Genomic DNA, 23,155 nt, shown 5'->3' on the forward strand with positions numbered 1-23,155 from the left:
ATAAAAAAAACAAAACATAATTTCATCCCAGAAAGCGGAAGAAGGTCAGATTGAAATGAGGAGATGAAGACATTTTATTCTGCAATCACAATGCCGGCACCGAACCCTGTTATTCTCTCCGCTCTGGTGTGTGTGTCCCTATTCCGTAAGTACCCGGGGGCTCGGCTTTTCTGTACTTCCTACTGCCCCCTACGCCATCCCCAGTCTATTCAACTTCATTATTTACTTATAACTTTTTATATAACAAAGAGGGTCCAACCAAATTATAAACCTCACGGGGGGAACAGCATAAATCCACTGTATCTTTACCCCTTGAATCTACTAGAAACAAATGCAATCAGGGCCGGAACTAGGGGTAGGCAGAAGAGGCAGCTGCCTAGGGCGCAACCATTGGGGGGCGCCAGGCAGGAACCTCTCCTCCCTACCCCTAGTCCGCTCTATTAGTCATTGCCCCGACGCTTGTCATGCGGTGGGGGGAATGATCTATCGCAGTGCTGTCCAACTGGCGACCCCCCTCTGTGTGGCCCCCCACCTGTCTGGCTGCTTTGATGGTTTACCCTTGTATAAGCTTTAAATGGTATCAGTACTGAGATTAACTGCCCCCCCCTGCATGGTTCTCACCTCAGATTCAGGCTGTAATCAGGCTGTATTGTTATCCCCTGTGTTGTTCACACCTTTTAATCTCTGCATTGTTTACCCCCTGCAGTGTTCACACCTCAGGCTCAGGCTGTAATCACCCCCATTGTTCCCCTGTTCACACCTCAGGCCTGTGTGTAGGCAGCATAGGGTAGGCAGAGTATGGCACATAGGCAGCATGGGGCAGGGAGGGTATGGCACAAACAGGCAGCATAGGACAGGGAGGGTATTGAACACACAGGCAGGGTAGGGCAGAGTATGGCACACACAGGCAGGGTAAGGAAGAGTATGGCACACACAGGCAGGGTAAGACAGAGTATGGCACACACAGGCAGCATATGGCAGGTAGAGTATGGCACACAGGCAGGGTAGGGCAGAGTATGGCACACACAGGCAGCATATGGCAGGCAGAGTATGGCACACACAGGCAGGGTAGGACAGAGTATGGCACACACAGGCATCATAGGGCAGGCAGAGTATGACACACACAGGCAGCATATGGCAGACACAGCATCATGAGGCAGGCAGAGTATGACATTCACAGGTAGCGTAGGGCAGGTAGACTGCTACCCTATGCTGCCTGTTGGAGGTGAACCTGGCAGGGGTTTGTTGTGGGAGTTTGTTAGCAGTTGGAAATAGCCATTAAATGGTCCCTAAGGTGTGTAATTATGTACTGGGGGTTGCTCTGCTATCCACAGGGGAGGAGGAGGCATATGGATTTTAGGGTGTGCCTTAGCAGGACATAATATAATTCTTTCACATATGAATGATGGTTGATATCCCTGCAGTGAGGACCAAGCATTTGGGTTTTTGCTGCACTACCACCATTGTGATAAAATGGGTGTGGTTTGAAGTGGGTGTGGTTTAAAAGGGGGGAGTGGCTTCCATTAGCGGCCCTCCACCATGTATGCGTGAGACATTCCGGCCCTCGGCACCGCAGAAGTTGGACAGCACTGATCTATCGCGTCGCAAACCCCGCCTAGGGTGCCCTAGGGCGCCCGGTCGGCTTGGCCCACCCCTGAATGCAATTTATTATCAACTCATAATTAGTTACTGTATATAACAGTATTCAATGTCAGGTCCATCCTTAGCGGTGAGGCCTGGGGTAAGACATACCCTGTAGACTGCTTTGTCCAATTACTGGCACAAAAGGTCCTAGTGCTGCCAGCCACCAACACGTGTTGGTTCCCATCAGGGTCAGACTGGGCCGCTGGGAAAAACCCGGTGGGTCCGAGCCCTGGTGGCCCAGACCTGATCCCTGTTGCCACTTCCCCATGGCACCGATGTCCTCCCCTGAGCGTGCGTAAGTGAAACGCGTCAGGGGAGGACGTTGGGCGCCCCTGCAGGGGGTTAGGGGGCGTGGTGGAGGGGACACGGCCAGTGGGGGCACCTTGGGGGTACAGTCCGACCCTGGTGCCCATTGCACAAAGGCTGTTTCAGAAGGAAGAAAACCGAAAAGTGCACTTCCTACACACGGGTTGTGTTACTGAAATCTCTCCTTCATTCAGGATATTAAAGGGGATCTGTCACCCTAACAAATAATACCAAATCCTTTTCTATTGCAAAATAAATGTTACTTACACTATATAAATCATGTAAATCTGGTTTTTCATCAGTCCTGGAATTCACAATCACAGCAAGCAGGCCGGCGCCATTTTGTTGAAATTGGAAGGAACGTTTATTATTAGCTTTTTATGTCTTTTTTTAATGTGTTTTTATGAAGGCAGCTATTATGGAAAGGGAGGAGCTTCATTAAAGGGGAAGGGAGTGAGGGGTAGAACTATTTATTAATTTATACTAATGAACGAACGTGTTGGAAAAACCCGAAAACCTCTAAGACCATGAAGCAAAGAAAGATCTTCCAGTTGAAAAAGGACAGCGGCCATTGCCTTCTGCATGACCTCGCTAGCTGTTGGATGGCCTCGTCCTGTATTAGTGTTTTTCGTGGTTTTTACGGTTAATAAATGATGAGTTTTTGGTCGTTTAGAATCAGTAAAATCCACAATTTTTCTCTCAAGAAATACTGTACGAGCAAAATACAAACGTTAGTAAATGGGCCTTTAAATGTAGGTCACTCTTTTCATGTTTTTTGTTTGTTTGGGCAAATTAGGGTTCAGATTCAACCAGTGGCGTAGCGAGGGGGGTGCCGAGGGGGCCATGGCCCCGGGCGGCGTATCAGAAGGGGCGGCGTACCCCCAACAGACCATCGGCGGCGGCTCCTTCTCTCTTACAGGCAACAGGCGCTTTTATAAGGTTGCGCCCGTGCGTATGACGTCACACGTCAGCGACGAGGCGCAACCTTATAGAAGCGCCTGTTGCCTGTAAGAGAGAAGGAGCCGCCGCCGATGGTCTGTTGGGGGTATGTACTATGGGGGAAATTGGGGGCACTGTGTGGGGGCTACTGTCTATGGGGAAATTGGGGCACTTTCCATGGGGGGGGCCAGGTCTTTGTGGGGTATTGTGTATGGGGGCACTTCCTATTGGGGGCACTGTGTATGGGGCAATTGGGGCTCTGTGTATGAGGGCACTTTCTATTGGGGGCAAGGTCTTTGGGGGGTATTGTCTATGGGGACACTGTGTATGGGGCAATTGGGGCACTGTGTATGGGGACACTTCCTATTGGGGGCACTTTGTATGGGGCAATTGGGGGCACTGTTTATGGGGGCACTGTGTATGGGGGCACTTTCTATTGGGGGAACTGTGTATGGGGCAATTGGGGCACTGTGTATGGGGGCACTTTCTGTGGGGGGGGCAAGGTCTTTGGGGGTACTGTCTATGGGGGAACTGTGTATGGGGAAATTGGGGCACTGTGTATGGGGGCACTTCCTATTGGGGGCACTGTCTAAGGGCAATTGGGGGCACTGTGTGGAGGGGGCTGCTTTTTTTATTTTGTCTATTTTTTTTAAGAATAACTAAATAGAGGGGCGGCAAATTTCCAGTCGGCCCCAGGCGACGAAAGCCCACGCTACGCCACTGGATTCAACCAATATTTGGCCAAACTGTTTGTGTTTGTATTATTGATGATGGGGCTGGATGTGGTGTGTGCTTAAATCGGGGTCCTTGAACTTCTTTACCAAGGTGCCAGTTCAATGGCCCCTCAGACTGTTAGGGGGCCGGACCACCCCCCTTCCCCCCACCAAACTATGGCCCACTCCTGTATTCTCTTCCAGCACCCCTCCTGCTCCTGCTCTTGGTCCGTCCACCCTCCGGCTGCCCGCTGAGTCCTCCCTCTGCCCGCTGGGTCCTCCCTCTGCCCGCTGGGTCCTCCCTCTGTCTGCTGGGTCCTCCCTCTGCCCACTGATTCCTCCCTCTGCCCGTTGGGTCCTCCCTCTGCCCTCTGGGTCCTCCCTTTGCCTGCTGAGTCCTCCCTCTGCCCGTTGGGTCCTCCCTCTGCCCGCTGAGTCCTCCCTCTGCCCGCTGGGTCCTCCCTCTGCCCGCTGGGTCCTCCTTCTGTCTGCTGGGTCCTCCCTCTGCCCACTGATTCCTCCCTCTGCCCGTTGGGTCCTCCCTCTGCCCTCTGGGTCCTCCCTTTGCCTGCTGAGTCCTCCCTCTGCCCGTTGGGTCCTCCCTCTGCCCGCTGAGTCCTCCCTCTGCCCGCTGGGTCCTCCCTTTGCCCGCTGAGTCCTCCCTCTGCCCCGGGTCCTCCCTCTGCTCGCTGGGTCCTCCCTCTGCCCCAGGGTCCTCCCTTTGCCCGCTGAGTCCTCCCTCTGCCCGCTGGGTCCTCCCTTTGCCCGCTGAGTCCTCCCTCTGCCCCGGGTCCTCCCTCTGCTCGCTGGGTCCTCCCTCTGCCCCAGGGTCCTCCCTTTGCCCGCTGAGTCCTCCCTCTGCCCGCTGGGTCCTCCCTTTGCCCGCTGAGTCCTCCCTCTGCCCGCTGGGTCCTCCCTTTGCCCGCTGAGTCCTCCCTCTGCCCCGGGTCCTCCCTCTGCTCGCTGGGTCCTCCCTCTGCCCCAGGGTCCTCCCTTTGCCTGCTGAGTCCTCCCTCTGCCCGTTGGGTCCTCCCTCTGCCCACTGAGTCCTCCCTCTGCCCGCTGGGTCCTCCCTTTGCCTGCTGAGTCCTCCCTCTGCCCGTTGGGTCCTCCCTTTGCCCGCTGAGTCCTCCCTCTGCCCGCTGGGTCCTCCCTTTGCCCGCTGAGTCCTCCCTCTGCCCGCTGGGTCCTCCCTTTGCCGCTGAGTCCTCCCTCTGCCCGCTGGGTCCTCCCTTTGCCCGCTGAGTCCTCCCTCTGCCCCGGGTCCTCCCTCTGCTCGCTGGGTCCTCCCTCTGCCCCAGGGTCCTCCCTTTGCCTGCTGAGTCCTCCCTCTGCCCGTTGGGTCCTCCCTCTGCCCACTGAGTCCTCCCTCTGCCCGCTGGGTCCTCCCTTTGCCTGCTGAGTCCTCCCTCTGCCCGTTGGGTCCTCCCTCTGCCCGCTGAGTCCTCCCTCTGCCCGCTGGGTCCTCCCTTTGCCCGCTGAGTCCTCCCTCTGCCCCGGGTCCTCCCTCTGCCCGCTGGGTCTTCCCTCTGCCCCAGGGTCCTCCCTTTGCCCAATGAGTACTCCCTCTGCCTGCTGAGTCCTTCCTCTGCCCACTGGGTCCTACCTTTTCCAGCTCCCCTCAGTCCGTTCTCCCTCGCAGCTTCCCCGTCCCGCTGAGTCCTCTCTCTCCGCTGCCAGAGGTGAGGACGCAGTGGAGGGCCGGGTAAGTTACCCTGGGGGGCCGGATCTGGCCCGCGGGCTGTAGTTTGAGGACCCCTGGCTTAAATAATCTTTTATGCAAGTGACAGCCTTGCTTTGCTTGATAGGATGTGCAGTTGGACCCCATGTAACCATCATCCCACCTCGGGCCAGGGCACTCGCAGGGGAAAACGTCACTCTGACCTGCCACTTGGTGCCTACTGCCCAAATAAACCAGAGTTATTCCTGGTATAAGGACGATGAGAAGCTAAATGGATATGAACAGAACTATACAATCCATGAAGCTACAAGAGAAGACAGTGGGAGCTACCAGTGCCAAACCGTTAGCAGCAACCGGAGTGAGGGGGTCACACTGAATGTTACTGATGGTAAGTTCCCCGGCGCAGGTAATGGCAGATTGTAATACGGACAGTTGGGGAAGAAGACAGAGGAGACCAGAGTTGATAGTCTATTGAGAGAAGACTCAATAGGAGACTTCCACTATGGCCTTGCTTTAATATAAAAATAAAAGGCCTTAACCCACTTGAGGAATTATGTCCCTGTGTGCACCCAGAACCACTGGTTTAAAGGGAAACTACACCCCCAGAATGAATACGTAACCAACAGATGGTTTATATTATATTAAGTTGCCTATTAAAGAATCTCGCCAAACTGGAATATATATATCAGTAAATATTGCCCTTTTACATCCTTTCCCTTGAGCCGCCATTTAGTGATGGGCTGTGTGCTCCCTCAGAGATCAGCTGACAGGAAATAATGCAGCTCTAACTGTAACAGGAAGTAGTGTGGGAGCAAAAGGCAGAACTCTGCCCATTCATTGGCTGATGGGGCCTAGCATGTATGTGTGCCTTGGCTTGTTTGTGTGCACTGTGAATCCTATGATCCCATGGGGCGGCACTTAGTAATTAAAATGGCAGTTTCCTATTTAGGATTACCCAATGGCACATACTACTAAAAAAGTATATTTATATGAAAATGGTTTATTTAGATGAAGCAGGGTTTTACATATGAGTTGTTTATACAATATATTTTTATAGAGACCTACATTGTTGGGGGTATAGTTTCCCTTTAATAGCAATGGTACAGTCCATATATCCCAACCTGCAGACAACCTGTTTCAATCTCTTTAGATCTCAGGATGTTGGAATGTGTCTTTTTTCCTTTATAACATTTATTTTTGCATTGTTTTCCCATTTCTAGAGCCGTTCTCCCTTCCAATAATCCGAGTGACCCCAGAGTCGCCATTGGAAGGGTACGGCATGACCATATCATGTGACACCAACCTCAGCCTGGTGCTGGCGCCTGTGGAACTGCACTTTGCGTTCTACGCTTACGGCAATATGGCGCGCGACTTTAACACTTCCGATCAATACACAATCCCCGTGGCTCAGCAGAAGGACTCTACAGATTATAGGTGCGAGGTGAAAACACCGGATGGCGCTGTGAGGAAATCAAGCAATGAGACATTAATTGAGATAGAAGGTAATGTGCATACTGTACACCCCAGCCCCCCCCCCCAGGGTTACAAAAAGCACCCCCAAATATGTGTTAATGGGGTAGTCCATCTTCAAATGAACTTTTAATATGCATTATTATGGCTAAATGCTATCTGGTTGTCAGGGTCACTGACCCCAGCAACTAAATAAAGGAAAAGAAATGTAAATATTCCCATATCACAAAAAATAAATGAAGACTAACTGCAAACTAGCTTTGGATGCTGCTGTCTAAGAAGAAAAGGTTAACTTACAGTGCCATTAAAGTTTCATTCCATATTGTTCATAGTATTTAAAGGTCAACTAAAGGCTCCAGAAAATGTACTGTCATTCTACTGGCCCCTAATTCTACCATTACTTACCTGTCTGGTTCTTCCCAAGTGCTTGTGTGTGCAGTAGGGATGTGGGGGCTGGCCCTGAAACCCAGGAGAGTTCGGGCCGACAGTGGCAAAACATTTGCAGGTGGGTTTGGGTTGAGCCCTTCTGCCTGCTCTCCCCACCCGTGACCTTACACTGCAGGCTTGTGGCTTCCAGATTTATAGGTGGGTGCCTTCTGTGATGTCATAGGTGAGCAGGTGTATAAATAGAGGGGAAATGGCAGGTCGAATAGGGTTTGGTTTGTGAGTGGGTGGGTTAGGGTTGGGAGTGGGTGGGTTAGGGTTGGGAGTGGGTGGGTTAGGGTTGGGTGGGTTAGTGTTGGGTGGGTTAGGGTTGGGTGGGTTAGGGTTGGGAGTGGGTGGGTTAGGGTTGGGTGGGTTAGGGTTGGGAGTGGGTGGGTTAGGGTTGGGTGGGTTAGTGTTGGGTGGGTTAGGGTTGGGAGCGGGTGGGTTAGGGTTGGGTGGGTTAGGAGCGGGTGGGTTTGGGTTGGGCGCGGGTGGGTTAGGGTTGGGAGCGGGTGGGTTAGGGTTGGGTGGGTTAGGGTTGGGAGCGGGGGGGTTTGGCGCGGGTGGGTTAGGGAGCAGGTGGGCTTGGGTCGGGAGCGGGTGGGTTTGGGTCGAGAGCGGGTGGGTTTGGGTTGGGAGCGGGTGCGTTTGGGAGCAGGTGGGTTTGGGTTAGGAGTGGGTGGGTTTGGGAGCGGGTGGGTTTGGGTTAGGAGCGGGTCTGTTTGGGTTGGGAGTGGGTGGGTTAGGGAACAGGTGGGTTTGGGTCGGGAGAGGGTGGGTTAGGGTTTGGAGCGGGTGGGTTAGGGAGCGGGTGGGTTTGGAGCGGGTGTGTTAGGGAGCAGGTGGGTTTGGGTCGGGAGCGGGTGGTTTGGGTTAGGAGTGGGTGGGTTAGGGAGCAGTTGGGTTTGGGAGCAGTTGGGTGTGGGTTAGGAATGGGTCTGTTTGGGTTGGGAGTGGGTGGGTTAGGGATGGGAGCGGGTGGGTTAGGGATGGGAGCGGGTGGGTTAGGGATGGGAGCGGGTGGGTTTGGGTTGGTAGCAGGTGGGTTAGGGTTAGGAGCGGGTCTGTTTGGGTTAGGAGTGGGTGGGTTAGGGAGCAGGAGGGTTTGGGTTAGGAGTGGGTCTGTTTTGGTTAGGAGCGGGTGGGTTTGGGTTGGGAGCGGGTGGGTTTGGGTGGGTTTGGGTTGGGAGTGGGTTAGACAGCAGGTGGGTTTGGGTTAGGAGCGGGTCTGTTTGGGTTTGGGAGTGGGTGGGTTGGGAGCTGGTTAAGTTTTTCTCTCACATCACTACTGTGCATATACGGCAACAACATCGATGAGCTTCATGTACAGACATTTTTATTGAGAAAGAGCGTTCTAAGAGGCATTATTAGGCAATTCAGTGGTTGAGCACAAGAGGAAATGAGTCAGTACTTTATATCACAAAGCGCAGAGCTAATAAAATACTGAAGGAGAAGGCGAGAAACCCTGTAACTTTTGGCCCATTTACTTGTAACCAACCTCTCTCCACAACTGATGCACTTTGGAGCCCCAAGGCCTCATTTATAAATCCCCCTGGCAACCCCCCTTGGTTTGTGTCTCAAGGCAGAAAGGTTTGCACTCCTAGAATGCAAGTGCCGTATTCCTAAAGGGCAGATAGAGGGTGGCACATAGGCGCCATCTTGGATACCCCCATTCAAGTGGTTGCAAAATACAAAGGATTCTAATTCAAATATGGTACAGAATTTTTCATTGGTTTATATAGGTTCATTTGGTTTTGGTTGAAATAACTATGTACTGTATGTTTATTATATATAATTATGGATCGTGTCTTGCCAAGAACTGTTCTCCTACCCCGGGATAGACTTCAGTCCATATCCAGTGACAGAAGGCGAAGCCCTGACCGTATTGTGCGACGCTAGCCCTTTTGCCAAGCCTACGGAGATGCTGTATGAGTTCTACGCCAATGGAAGGCGCGTGCGGAAATTCAGCCCTTCTAATACATATACAGTTCATCCAGTTCAGCTGAAGGATTCAGGGCCCTATCTCTGTGTGGCCAAAACTTTGAATGGTAGTGTAGAGAAGTTTGGCACCGCCTCATTTCTGGGAGTACAAGGTAAGAATAGGAAGGAGAGTTACCAGGTTGGCGGGTTTTCTGCCATACTGGGCTACTAACTTTAAGCTCAGGCGGCTTTCCAAAGTACAAACCCGCCAGGGTATGGATTTGGGATACTTTTTGGAGCCTTGGCGGGTTTGAACTTTGAAAACTAGCCAACTTTTTCTTTTTTTACTTGGTATGCCTCTCCCAGTGCTTGTTGGGTAATGTCGTTTGTATTTAACAATAAGCCTACAGCCAAGGTTAATGTAAAACCACATTACCCAGCATGCAATGGGACCAGTGTAGAAAGAAGCTCCCTTTTCTGCTCTGCTTTGCTGCTGTTTCTAACCTCTCAGCCCCAACCTGTCTGCATTACAATCTGCTTCCTTCTGTCTGGTATGAGACTGTACTACTACTTTGTACTGTGATGTGGGGCCTCTGAGAGTTGTAGTTAAACACACCCAAATGAGTATCATGTCTGGGGTAAATGCAATACTCTAAATCCATTTCTGCTGTGACATACCTCCCAATATATGCCTTCTTTTATTTTTTAGGCTTTTTTTACTGTTGATATTGTGATATTTTTGGGCTACTTTTGAAGTGGCATTTGGCTAGTTTTGGCCCTGTCAAACTTAGCTATGGGAGAGCCAGGCAAACATATGTCTGTATACTTTATTTGTAGATGGAACGATAGTTCTTCATAATAGAAGTGACAGTAGTTTTATTTGATCATTCATCTAAATACTGAAAGACATCGAGCCTTTATTGGCCAATCTGGGTCCCTATGTCTATGGCCATTGGGCAAAAGGCTGGATCTGACCCAACTGGACAGCTCAAGTTGCTGGCTAAATAAGTGGATCCCTAGTTTTCACTTCCTGACAATCTCTTTTTGACCTTAAGCAATTCACTTATTCTTCTTGTGGATGTCAAAGAATATATATTGAAGATATTTGGTGGGGTTCAAATTAATGATCCATAGTACATCATATATGAAAAGGTTTTCTTTACTTTGAGTTTTTCTCTCTACTAGAACTTGGGTAATAGGGGTTACACACTCTTCCCTACTCCATCAATATCAGTCAGTCCAAGAGAGGTGCTAGAAGGTTCCATCATGACGGTTACATTGAGTTTTTTTTCTCTACTAGAACTCTTTCCTACTCCATCAATATCAGTCAGTCCAAGAGAGGTGCTAGAAGGTTCCATCATGACGGTTACATTTCTCTACTAGAACTCTTCCCTACTCCATCAATATCAGTCAGTCCAAAAGAGGTGCTAGAAAGTTCCATCATGACAGTTACATTGAGTTTTTTTCTCTACTAGAACTCTTCCCTACTCCATCAATATCAGTCAGTCCAAGAGAGGTGCTAGAAGGTTCCATCATGACGGTTTCTTGTGACATTAAATCTGAGTGGAGAGGACCAGGGAACCCTCGCTTTATTTTATACAAAGATTCGAAAGTCGTGCAGAGTCTCTCGGCACAAGGGGAATACAAAGTGACAGCTGCTCAACTGCACAATGCAGGAAGGTATGAATGTGAAGCAAGATACCCCAGCGGGGAGGCAAAAACCAGCCAAAATAACTACGTTACCATCCAAGGTGAGAGTCCAACTGTAACTGTGCATCCTGCTTCTTCTTTTAGTTAATTACATCTTAAATATATGAATTGTGGACAGTCATCTTCTCATGAGCTCTGATCTTAAGGTTTAAGAGCACCATGGGTAGGCAGGCCAATTAGCAGAAAAATGGGGATCTACTGATCTTCAGTCAGCTGATGGCTCCATATTTGGGTTGATGAGATTCATTGGGACAACTTCATGGTCTCCTAAAGCCAATCACCAACCAGTTTTCTCCTGGTTATTGTTATTTTTTTTCCTAATCCTAATTACACGGATGCCCATTAATAGTAATATTGATTTGTTTCATTTTCGTAGAGCTTTACCTCTATATAGATGTGGCACCAACTGCAGTTACAGAAGGCGACAGCATGAGAATAAAATGTTATATCCGACCATGGGCCCCGGAAATGGCTACGCACCCCCAGTTTGCATTTTACAAAGATGGGTTTAAGGTGCAGGAATTCGGCCCATCTAATATATACAGAGTTCCTTCGGCTCAGGTTCGGGATTCTGGAGGCTATACTTGTGAACTGAGAATTTCAACGGTCATAGAGAAGAAAATGAGACGCCACTTATATGTCCACGTACAAGGTCAGTATAAAATCTGGGCTTCTTTTTTCCAAATTGTTACATTTTGGGATTGCTCTTAAGACTTTGTTGGCTCTTTTGGCCAACGACACATGGCAGGGTAACGATCCATTAAACTAATAAGGTCAAACAATTTCCACTGCCGTCATTGTTTCATATGTTCTTGTGGTGCTGGGCTCCCTTGGGAGACAGAACTTAGGAAAGGGATGCCCAGTCTAAAAGCCAGTTGTGGTAAGAGTTGGGTAGAAGGCCTATTCCCCCACCTAGATACCCTTAGCTCAATCTGAAGTTCTTTTAGGGTGATATTTAGGGTGAACACTTTCCTATACATATTCTTGGAACTATGGCTAATGACAATGTTTTTATATTTGGTGTGAGCTAAGGGGGGACACAAATAATATGTTGGATCTCAAAGGGGAGCTTGAATCAAAAAAGTCCAAGAACTCCGATCTAAGGTGATACAGTTCCACCCAATAATAACATCATAGAACATCAGAACATCAGAGAACCTGAAACAGGATAGCTAATCATATATGTTTCTAAATGTTAACAGAAACAATTCTGCATATTATAGACAGTAGATCAGTGAGCAAACATAGTAACATAGTAAGTTAGGTTGAAAAAAGACGTACGTCCATCATGTATTGTAATTAAAGTGTTTGCAGATGACACAAAACTATGCAGCCCAATTAATTTCATTCAGAATATGGCATTCTTGCAGCAGGATCTTGACCAATGGCAATCTGGGCCGCTAGGAGGCAGATGAGATTTAATGTGGATAAATGCAAGAAACCCATACCCTTTATGGGACTAGGTTAGGCAAATACTTTATGGAGAAGGGCCTGGGGGTAACTGTGGATAATAGTCTAGGCTGTAGCAAGCAATGCCAGGCAGTTGCAAGGGCAAACAAGGTTCTGAGCTGTATTAAAAGGGGCATATAGATTTGCAAGAGAAGAGGGTCATATCCCTCTTTATAAAGCACAGGTAAAGCCCAATATAGAAGAGAAAATCCAAGGAAGACCATTCTCTGGCTCATCTAGCAGTTAGGCAGGTTTTATTTAAATTTCTATGTTACAATGTTAGATTTAGTACCTGGGGTGCAAACTGTAATGGGATGTTTCTGCCAAACCCACAGTGTTTGCATTTTGTGTTGTCCTCTTTCTGTTTCCTTTTTTCATTTTGCCCTTCTCTCTTCTACTTGTACTTTTTTTTTTTTTTTATCTTTGTTTTTATTTGGTTCGTCATACATATCAATTACAATGTTTGTTGTCATGTTTCTTTGCGTTTACGGTTGGTAGACAGTGTGCATTGATAGATAGTATCTGGTTTAACATTTATGGTAACATTTAAACTTTAACTTTCAGCTCATACCTTATTTTTCCTGGGCCTTGTGGGAGTGGGTTTTCACTGGTGGCATGTTGCCAGCATTCTGTTTGTTTGTTGACTCCTGGGGGATCCGTAGTTTTGTTGGTCAGATTCCTGATTTTGTGTATTTTGGAGATATTGGGATGCTTCGATTATAAGTGGGTGTTCTCTGAGTGTTTCCGTATCGTACCATGCGGTTTGTCTAAATGTGTTGACTATGAGGTGTCTGATTGTTTGGGGTAGGGAGGAAATGTAAATGAGCCATGTGTTGAAGAATTTTGTGGCATTTTGTTCTTTTCTAGTCGTTGCTTCCAACCAATCCATATAGAAGATTTGGTGTAGTTTTTGTTTTGCTAGTACTATGGATGGGGTGTCTGTTGTTAGCCACTGGTGTAGTATTGTCTTCCGGGCTGCCGCCGACAGTCTCCCCGCCAAAATTTTTTCGGGTTTTGTTAGATGTGTATGGATCTTGGTTGTGCTGAATAGTGCCCATTCTAATTTTATTTGAAGAGATTTTCCGGTTACCTGTGTCCAATATGAGGCTATGTCTTTCCAAAAAATTTGCGTTTTGGGACATGACCATAGGTTATGTATTAAATTCGCTTTTGGGGAGCGGCATCTAAGGCATTCGTCTGAGGGTAGATTGCCTATTTTGTGTCTTCTTTCTGGGGTGAGGTAGGAGTTGTGGAGTATTTGTATTGACATGTCTTGGTATTTACTGACAGGGATCAGTTTCATGGCCTCTGTGTGTTGTTTTAGAATATCAGATGTGTTCGTGTTGGGGATTTCGTTTGTCCATTTAAAGGTATGTAGTTTTTCACTGTCTGGGTTGATTAAGGTTCTAATGGTTTTGTATATAGCCGATGTGTTTTGCATTGTTTTCCTGTCTTTCCAGATTTGGTTGATTGGGTTGTTTTTGTCTCTGTCTGTTAGTTGTTTTGTAATATGCGTTGCATAGTAGGCTATTTGTATGCGAAGGTATATGTGTGGGGCTGTGAATGGGGTACCTTTCGGTCATTTCGGTCTGAGATATATTACTTGTACTTTTGATTCTTTTGCCAAAGTCCCCTTTGTTCATCCAGAATGGATGCATTCTATTCCAGTTTTTATGACTTTATGACTTACCTTGCCATACATTAGCCACAAAGTTATTTTGAAGGTACAAGAGGAGAGAGTGACAGATATTGTCAATTTGCCCAGTAAGGTCCTTTAAAGTATACTACAGTAAATGATAGCAGGCCACCAGGCAAGTTCTCCAAGGTTTCATGAACGAATGCTTTCAAGGTCCTCAGGAACTTTCTACAACCTTACTCCCATTAATGTGGCTAACAGCCCCTGAGAAGGGCCTACTCTTCCCACAGCAACCAATGAAATTATAAAGGCATCTTTTCTTACCAAGAACAAATACATGTTACATACAATACTACAAGAACTTCATTACTGGCTTCTAAAACACTTTTTTGCAGTCCAGACCTTATAAGTTTACCCTAGTCTCTATCCTATATTCCGACATAACAAAAAACAACTTTATAACTAAAGGTGGCCATACACGGGCCGATTGTAGCTGCCAATATCGATTCGGCAGCTTATCGACCCATGCAGGGGAAACAATGACTGGCCTGCCCGACCGATATTTGGCCTGAAATCGGGCAGATATCGATCGGGCATGTTAAAAAATTCAGTCAGGGGACCGCACCAGCTCGTTGGTGAGGTCCCCGAACCGACTGCACCTAGTACCGTCGTTCTAATTCGATCGTTTGGCCCAAGGGCCAAATAGGCCTAAATTCCCCCGATATCGCCCACCCATAGGTGGGGATATCAGGAGAAGATCCGTTTGCTTGGCGACCTCGCCAGACGAGTGGATCTTTACGTGTATGGCCACCTTTAGAGGAGATAGAGTCTTAAGACCAGTCCAATCTATGATAGCTACACTTGGGATATTGTCCCTCTTCTGAGCTGACATGCATGCCTTTTAGGTTTGGCAGAGGCGCAGAACTTTCCTTAATACATATTACAGGCCACCGACTTTCCAAAACCCCACAGAGCTAGCACGTGATACCTTCATAGTACACTAGTAGAACTTTTACCATCTTAGAGATCTTGTGGATCCCTCTTTGTGTGTAGATATAAGTTGCCCAGCTACTTACAAAGAACTGCACCAATAAGAGCAGAGCACATACAGTTATTCATTACTTCCCAACAACCATTCAGACCAGTCCATCCCTAGCCTCCCATATAAAACCTTCTTATAATAAGCAACATTAGTAATTACATTTCCTTTTTTCCAGGCTCTGACCTAAACACAAAGAAGGAGACATCTGATGAGTCTAAGCCTGGAGAGAATTAAAGTAATGGTGCACTAACAGCAAGGCTAGTCAGGGTTCCAAACCCCACAAGATGATCCCTGGCTTTCCTACATATAGACAGCTTCACCTTTTTTAGTTGCTTTAGTTACCACGTACCTTTCTTGCAAGCTGGGCTGCATCAGGAACTAGTTAACACATTCTGTCTCACATTTGCTACCATCTAGTTGATCATATTACGCCTTGGCTTCCATTCCTTCAAATAAATAGTTTATTATCAAAATCCTGTGTGATTTCTTTTTCACTTTTGCAACTACTTGGCCCAAAGGAAAGACTGATGTCCCCAAACGAGCCCCTTCCTCTAGCTCAGTGATCCCCAACCAGTGGCTCGGGGGCAACATGTTGCTCCCCAACCCCTTGGATGTTGCTCCCAGTGGCCTCAAAGCAGGTGATTATTTTTTAATTTCTGGTAAGGAGGCAAGTTTTGGTTGCATAAAACCCAAGTACAATCCCAACAGAGCCTTCTGTAGTCCACATAGGGGCTACCAAATAGCCAATTATTGCTCTTATTGGCACCCCCAGGAACCTTTTTCATGCTTGTGTTGCTCCCCAACACTTTTTCCGTTTAAATACGGCTCCCGGGTATAAAAGGTTGGGGAATTATATCATTCAGGGTATAGAACCTAATGTTGTAGCTCCAGGGTCAGTAAGCTCCTCACCAAATACTCCATGATCCAGTAGAGTTTACCTTAAAGCTGGTTTGGCTGTGAAAGGCCTATATCTAATATTGTATGTCTGCAAGTAGCGGAGGGCAAATTATTGCAGTGAGATAGGGACGATGAGATGATCAAGTGTATCATACTTGGATGGAAAAAGACCACACTGTCTTATTTTACATGTTCCAAGGAACTCTTCTATTTCTCAGTACCCCCATAAGTACAGGGTTCTGAATTGGCACTGCAGGCATTAGCTGTAGCTTCAGCTTTTATTACAGATGTAACCTCACTTTTTCTTATAATGGCGCTAATCATTCATTACTGTTGTGAAATATGACATAATAATGATTTATCTTCTTTATTAATTAAAGCCCTCCCGGTGTGATCTTTTGTATATTCTCTATCAGAGATTCAGCAGCTGTAAAACAGTAATGATCAAGGCCTTCAGTTGTCCCCAGCAGCTCCCATGTTGGATCATGTTAGTCCATCTTCTGCGTGTCAGTGGCACTGCACATGCTCAGTGTGCTCTGGACTGCTGTTAAGAAGCTAAGCTTTGGGACCATCAAAAATCATAACATTAGCAGAAACTGCTCTTTTGGGCAGGGCTTTCTTCCCCTCTTGTATCGGTTATTGGTTGCTTTATATGTTACTCTGTATGCCCAATGTATGGAACCCACTTATTGTACAGCGCTGCGGGATATGTTGGCGCTTTATAAATAAACGTTAATAATAATAATAATGTAGAGTGTAAGCTCTTTTGGGCAGGGCTCTCTTCCCCTCTTGTATCGGTTATTGATTGCTTTATATGTTACTCTGTATGTCCAATGTATGTAACCCACTTATTGTACAGCGCTGCGGAATATGTTGGTGCTTTATAAATAAATGTTAATAATAATAATGTAGAGTGTAAGCTCTTTTGGGCAGGGCTCTCTTCACCTCCTGTGTCGGTTACTGATTGCTTTATATGTTACTCTGTATGTCCAATGTATGTAACCCACTTATTGTACAGCGCTGCGGGATATGTTGGCGCTTTATAAATAAATGTTAATAATAATAATAATAATGTAGATTGTAAGCTCTTTTGGGCAGGGCCCTCTTCACCTCTTGTATCGGTTATTGATTGCTTTATATGTTACTCTGTATGCCCAATGTATGAAACCCACTTATTGTACAGCGCTGCGGGATATGTTGGCGCTTTATAAATAAATGTTAATAATAATAATAATAATGTAGAGTGTAAGCTCTTTTGGGCAGGGCTCTCTTCACCTCTTGTATCGGTTATTGGTTGCTTTATATGTTACTCTGTATGCCCAATGTATGTAACCCATTTATTGTACAGCGCTGCGGGATATGTTGGCGTTTTATAAATAAATGTTAATAATAATAAAAGTCTGGTTCGGATGTAAGGGTAGTTGTCTAATATTTCATCATGTGTTCTGTTTTAGAGCTGGTCTCCTGTCCGAATATCACGGTTATTCCATCGCCACCGTTAGTACAAGGCTCTGACGTGACTTTTACTTGTCACGCAACTCGTAACCCATTGGAAGAGGAGACGGAGCTGCAGTTTGCTTTCTACAGAAATGGGGAGAACGTGCAGGCATTCGGTTTATCTGACACATACCACGTTCCTTCCGTCCGGCTGGAGAATTCGGGGAATTACAGCTGTGAGGTCAGAAGCTCAACCAGTGATGTGAGGAAGATAAGCAGAGGGATACGTGTGCAGATAAAGGGTATGGAGCCAAGTGTATAAGGATTTTAGATTGCATAACAAAGCATCTTAATTGGTATGTGTATTTCCAAAATGCATCAAGCCTGGAAGATCTGTAATTTCACATGATTTACCTTTTGGTCCTTCAGGGTGCACTAAGGTCCCTATTATATTCACTATGGGCAGTTTAGTCAGAAGCCAATTAACCTGTTATCCTTGCAGACAGTGCCCTGGCTGGGATTGAAGAGGATAGGTCGGAGTGTCTTGCTGCAATTTATTGTCATTAAGAAAGTTGAAACCTGGTTCAATGACGTCTCCCATATCTCTCATTTGAACGTTACAGACACATTAACGATAAATGATTGATTATATATATACATTCTCTCCTTTTCCTTCCAGAGAGGAGTCAGAGATACCGCTACAGGCTGCTCGCTGCGGGTGCGTTGGTTCTTGTGCCTGTTGCCCTTATCCTGTACTTGCGCAGAAATAAATGACATCCGACTCACTCACCAATCAAGATTAGAGGGCTCATTTATGAAAAGCTGGCGCAGTACTATGCATGGAAATTAGCCCATTTATATCCCATAAACTGAGTGCATTTGCCTACTTGTATAATGTAGGGGATCAGAGAACCCTGTCCCCTGTTTTTCAGTCTGCGATCTCATCCAGCCTAGCTACAGCCTGGGGAGGGACCCGATTGGCTGGCTGCCCCAGTGCACGTCTGGGAGAGGTGTGCCTAAGCTTTGGAGCCAAAAATCTAGGGGCGGGCCCAGCAGTTTATAAAGGGAGCCCCTGCTGTTGTTTGCCAGTGCAGAGAGAGAGATCCAGAGTGAGCAGTCAGTACAAAGTGTTGTGTTCAGACTTGAAAGAATAAAAGTCTTCTGGGCTGCCAGGGAGTATAAAGTCCTCTATGGAACTCTCTGTGTGTGTCCCCTGAGTGAACAGGTATTGCCCTGTTACCTGCTACGTGGGAGCAGCCACCCTTTTTAACAGGGAAGGTACTCTGGGTCAGGTAGCGCTACCTGGGGGGACTAAAGAGCTCTTGGGGAAGGGACTGAACTGATTTAAGGGTTGGGGGTCTATCCGGATCCAAGTTGGGGCTGGGCAATTACAGAGACTGTGCCAGCCATAGATAGCCCACACAAGTTCCTCAGGACAGGATTATCAGTCATCCCTAAAGCTGTTCTACCTTCTATTTCAAAGTTACATAAAGTTTGATATTGCTGCAAACCGTGTGTGATTATTTCCTAGTGGAAATCCCCTAGAGGTGTGTTCCTCAGTGTCCACTAGGTGGAGGCACTGCGCTGTTCCCAGTTCCCAGTATCAAAATTACTCTGAGAACACATATCTCCTGTAAATACAGCCCAATATTAAGTGAATGTGCCAAGATGGGTTACAATTCCTTACCCAATTCCTGTGGATTTCCTGGTTCTGACCTCTAGCTTGTATACTGGACTCTATTTTTACTGCCCACCTCTCCTGGCCTCTGGCACGTATACTGGCCTCTGAATTTATTGGCCTGGCTAATGAGTCCCTACCTTCTTTCTGTGCTTCTGCCACGGTTCTTGTGATGCTTACCCAATACCTGTGGCTTTCCTGGTTCTGATCTCTAGTCTTACCTCTTGGGGCACCAGTTCAGTAACTAATTTCATACTGACACTGCTGTGTAAAACGAATTAGCTGAAAAAACAGCGTGAAAAGCCGTATAAAATAAATGGAGAAGATCGATGTCCAAACGCCGTTATTTTACGTAAGCGGAAAAAACACGTTTAAAAACATTACGCCGATTTTATGCTGGTTTTTACACGGCAAAGCATAATAAATATTCACCGTATGGTTGGTTTGCTTGAATGTATTCCCCTTTTTACATATGCTCAGTGTTATGGGCTGTAGTAAAAGGCCATAGGACTATGGCCAAAAGACCATAGACTGCAATAGAAGAGCCCTGGCACCCCCAGTTTTCACCAACACCTTTTGGGGCCCCAGACTTTCTGCTGCGGAGAAGACAGGGATTTTATACACGGCCAAGATTGAAACTGGGAACGTAAAAAAGGGACCGGTAGATGCAGTGTTAGAGTCAGGCAAGAGGTCAAGGGCGACCAGTAAAGTTTCAGCATCAAAAACCAAGAGAGCAATCAATAGTAAGGCTTAGCCAGGGTCTGGGTACTCAGAATGGACGAGTCCCGGGAACAAGCGTCTCAGATTTCTAAGAGAAAGGGGAAGATTAAAACCTCACACCAAACAGGAAATACTAAATGGAGAAAGACTTGCCAGAGCATAAAAGCATTTAAGTGACAATAATAAAACATAAATCCCATATGTGCAGAGATACAGGGTGATTTTACCCAAGAAATACCCTTCCCTGTATGTCACTTAGGCGCCAGCGTGGAATCTGTAGTTCTGGATCTCAAAACCAGTGGCCATCACTCACAGAATTCTTAGGGAATTTCTCTTTCTACTTTATTTCTCATGGAATTAGCACTAATGAGTGCGGCCTGAGACTTAGAGAACCAAGAGTGGGACTATTTAGGAATGAAAATGTTGACCACAGTGGCGAAACACTTGCTGAGTGAAAGTAATATTGGGTAATTGAGAAGATCTGTGGAGGCTGGAGGGATAGGAGGCTGAGATATAGTACAGCACTACCTGAGAGGAGCCTCTGATAAGGTGTCTAACCCCTAGTGCCTATGTTTTAGTTTGGGTTTAGTGATGAGCGAATCTGTCCCATTTCGCTTCGCCAAAAAAGGCGCGAAACTGGGAAAATCGCAAAATGCAACAGTGTTTTTGACACGCGACAATTCTTTTGATGAATTTAAACGAATAAAGGGGAGCACTCACCAGGATAGCAACCCATATAACAATGACCCGTGCTACCATGCCTCCAGGCGCCCCCGATACAGGCGAATTTAAGCAGCAGTGAAGAAGGATTGAAGCGGAGCACTGGGTTCTTTCTCAATAAAATCACTTTTTTATTATTTCCATCATTAAAAACATAACAGAGAGCACTGCTTAACGCATTTCATGGTAACATGCCACTTCCTCAGAAGCCATATCAGTGACCCAAAGCACCCATATTTAAATAGACACATACAACACACCCACCAATTCAATTAAGAATTAACCCCATTAGTGAACCCTGCTGTTAAAAACTTACATACAGGCATATGTTATAAAATCCCATTGGTTTGGCCCCTTAATTCGAGGTTGTTCCATATGCCCCCATCTACTATTATAGCCATGACAATGATTAAGCAAGGAAGTGGGGAAAAAATAATTAAACAAGAGAAACCTATTTAATTCAAACAAAGCCTATTTGATACAAGCATATTTAAGTGAAAACCCAATATGTACAGGTATCGGACCCCTTATCCGGAAACCCATTATCCAGAAAGCTCCGAATTACGGAATGCCCGTCTCCCATAGACTCCATTTTAATCAAATAATTCAGAATTTTAAAACTGATTTCCTTTTTCTATGTAGAAATAAAACAGTACCTGTAATTGATCCCAACTAAGATATAATTACCCCTTATTGGGGGCAGAACAGCCCTATTGGGTTTATTTAATGGTTAAATGATTCCCTTTTCTCTGTAATAATAAAACAGTACCTGTACTTGATCCCAACTAAGATATAATTACCCCTTATTGGGGCAGAACAGCCCTATTGGGTTTATTTAATGGTTAAATGATTCCCTTTTCTCTGTAATAATAAAACAGTACCTGTACTTGATCCCAACTAAGATATAATTACCCCTTATTGGGGGCAGAACAGCCCTATTGGGTTTATTTAATGGTTAAATGATTCCCTTTTCTCTGTAATAATAAAACAGTACCTGTACTTGATCCCAACTAAGATATAATTACCCCTTATTGGGGGCAGAACAGCCCTATTGGGTTTATTTAATGGTTAAATGATTCCCTTTTCTCTGTAATAATAAAACAGTACCTGTACTTGATCCCAACTAAGATATAATTACCCCTTATTGGGGCAGAACAGTCCTATTGGGTTTATTTAATGGTTAAATGATTCCCTTTTCTCTGTAATAATAAAACAGTACCTGTACTTGATCCCAACTAAGATATAATTACCCCTTATTGGGGCAGAACAGTCCTATTGGGTTTATTTAATGGTTAAATGATTCCCTTTTCTCTGTAATAATAAAACAGTACCTGTACTTGATCCCAACTAAGATATAATTACCCCTTATTGGGGGCAGAACAGCCCTATTGGGTTTATTTCATGGTTAAATGATTCCCTTTCTCTGTAATAATAAAACAGTACCTGTACTTGATCCCAACTAAGATATAATTACCCCTTATTGGGGCAGAACAGCCCTATTGGGTTTATTTAATGGTTAAATGATTCCCTTTTCTCTGTAATAATAAAACAGTACCTGTACTTGATCCCAACTAAGATATAATTACCCCTTATTGGGGCAGAACAGCCCTATTGGGTTTATTTAATGGTTAAATGATTCCCTTTTCTCTGTAATAATAAAACAGTACCTGTACTTGATCCCAACTAAGATATAATTACCCCTTATTGGGGGCAGAACAGCCCTATTGGGTTTATTTAATGGTTAAATGATTCCCTTTTCTCTGTAATAATAAAACAGTACCTGTACTTGATCCCAACTAAGATATAATTACCCCTTATTGGGGGCAGAACAGCCCTATTGGGTTTATTTAATGGTTAAATGATTCCCTTTTCTCTGTAATAATAAAACAGTACCTGTACTTGATCCCAACTAAGATATAATTACCCCTTATTGGATGCAAAACAATCCTATTGGGTTTAATTAATGTTTTATTGATTTTTTATTAGACTTAAGGTATTGAGATCCAAATTACGGAAAGACCCCTTATCCGGAATACCTTTGGTCCCAAGCATTCTGGATAATGGGTCCTATACCTGTATATATAATAATACAATCGAGATAGAAATAAATGTTACTAAAATGCATTCACTGGGTCAATAGACTCCATTAAACAATGGAGTAACATGTGAGACACACCGTCCCCATGTATAATAGTATTTGCTTAGGAAACAAGGCACTACCCAGGGAATTCACACCAAAAACATGTAAACTATGTATAATGTATATAAAAAATAAAAATTATGAGACACAATTCTTTTTGGCACGAGACAATTCTTTTGATGAGAGACAATTCTTTTTGACGCGAGAGACATTTCTTTTTGGTGCAAAACAATTCTTTTGACACGGGTGACAATTTTTGGACGCACAGCGCATCCATGCCTAATGAGTTTTTTTCGCCCATCACTATTTGGACTGCTGAGCTATCCCCAGAATGTGTCTGATTATAATATATAACTGCCTCCTTCTACGGATTCTATGAACAGAGCGGGTAATAACCATACAAAAGCCATGGTCGCAGTCACTTAAGGACATCAAGACTGGCATAAAAGACAGTGGCTGAACAATTGTGTGGGTATTTTCCAGAAAGCGGAACAAAGAAATGCAAAATCCTAGGTTTGTCTGCCAGCTCCAAGTGAAGTAAAGGATGTTGGGTTTCAAAAACAGGAAACAAAAAGTAGCTTTAACTCTTAAATAGTGGTACAGTAAATACATAGTCAGTTTCTCCTG

At 45.7% G+C, this 23,155-nt stretch overlaps 1 protein-coding gene across 2 annotated transcripts; it reads left to right on the plus strand.

Moving 5' to 3' along the window:
• The first annotated feature begins 10 nt into the window (after positions 1 to 10).
• LOC105948225 (Fc receptor-like protein 5) lies at positions 11 to 18,237 on the plus strand. Of its 2 annotated transcripts, XM_012969460.3 has the most exons (8): positions 11 to 145; positions 5,411 to 5,671; positions 6,504 to 6,785; positions 8,997 to 9,272; positions 10,575 to 10,850; positions 11,186 to 11,461; positions 17,288 to 17,572; positions 17,950 to 18,237. In XM_012969460.3, exons 1-8 carry the CDS (start codon positions 64 to 66, stop codon positions 18,042 to 18,044), a joined length of 1,833 nt encoding a protein of 610 aa, XP_012824914.2. In that variant the 5' UTR covers positions 11 to 63; the 3' UTR covers positions 18,045 to 18,237. The 2 variants fall into 2 exon arrangements, with proteins under 2 accessions (XP_012824914.2, XP_031748012.1); XM_031892152.1 differs by lacking the exons at positions 17,288 to 17,572; positions 17,950 to 18,237 and adding an exon at positions 15,112 to 15,409.
• Positions 18,238 to 23,155: the final 4,918 nt, after the last annotated feature.

Source organism: Xenopus tropicalis, chromosome 8 (genome assembly GCF_000004195.4).
Source record: "Xenopus tropicalis strain Nigerian chromosome 8, UCB_Xtro_10.0, whole genome shotgun sequence".
Classification (NCBI taxonomy): domain Eukaryota; kingdom Metazoa; phylum Chordata; class Amphibia; order Anura; family Pipidae; genus Xenopus; species Xenopus tropicalis.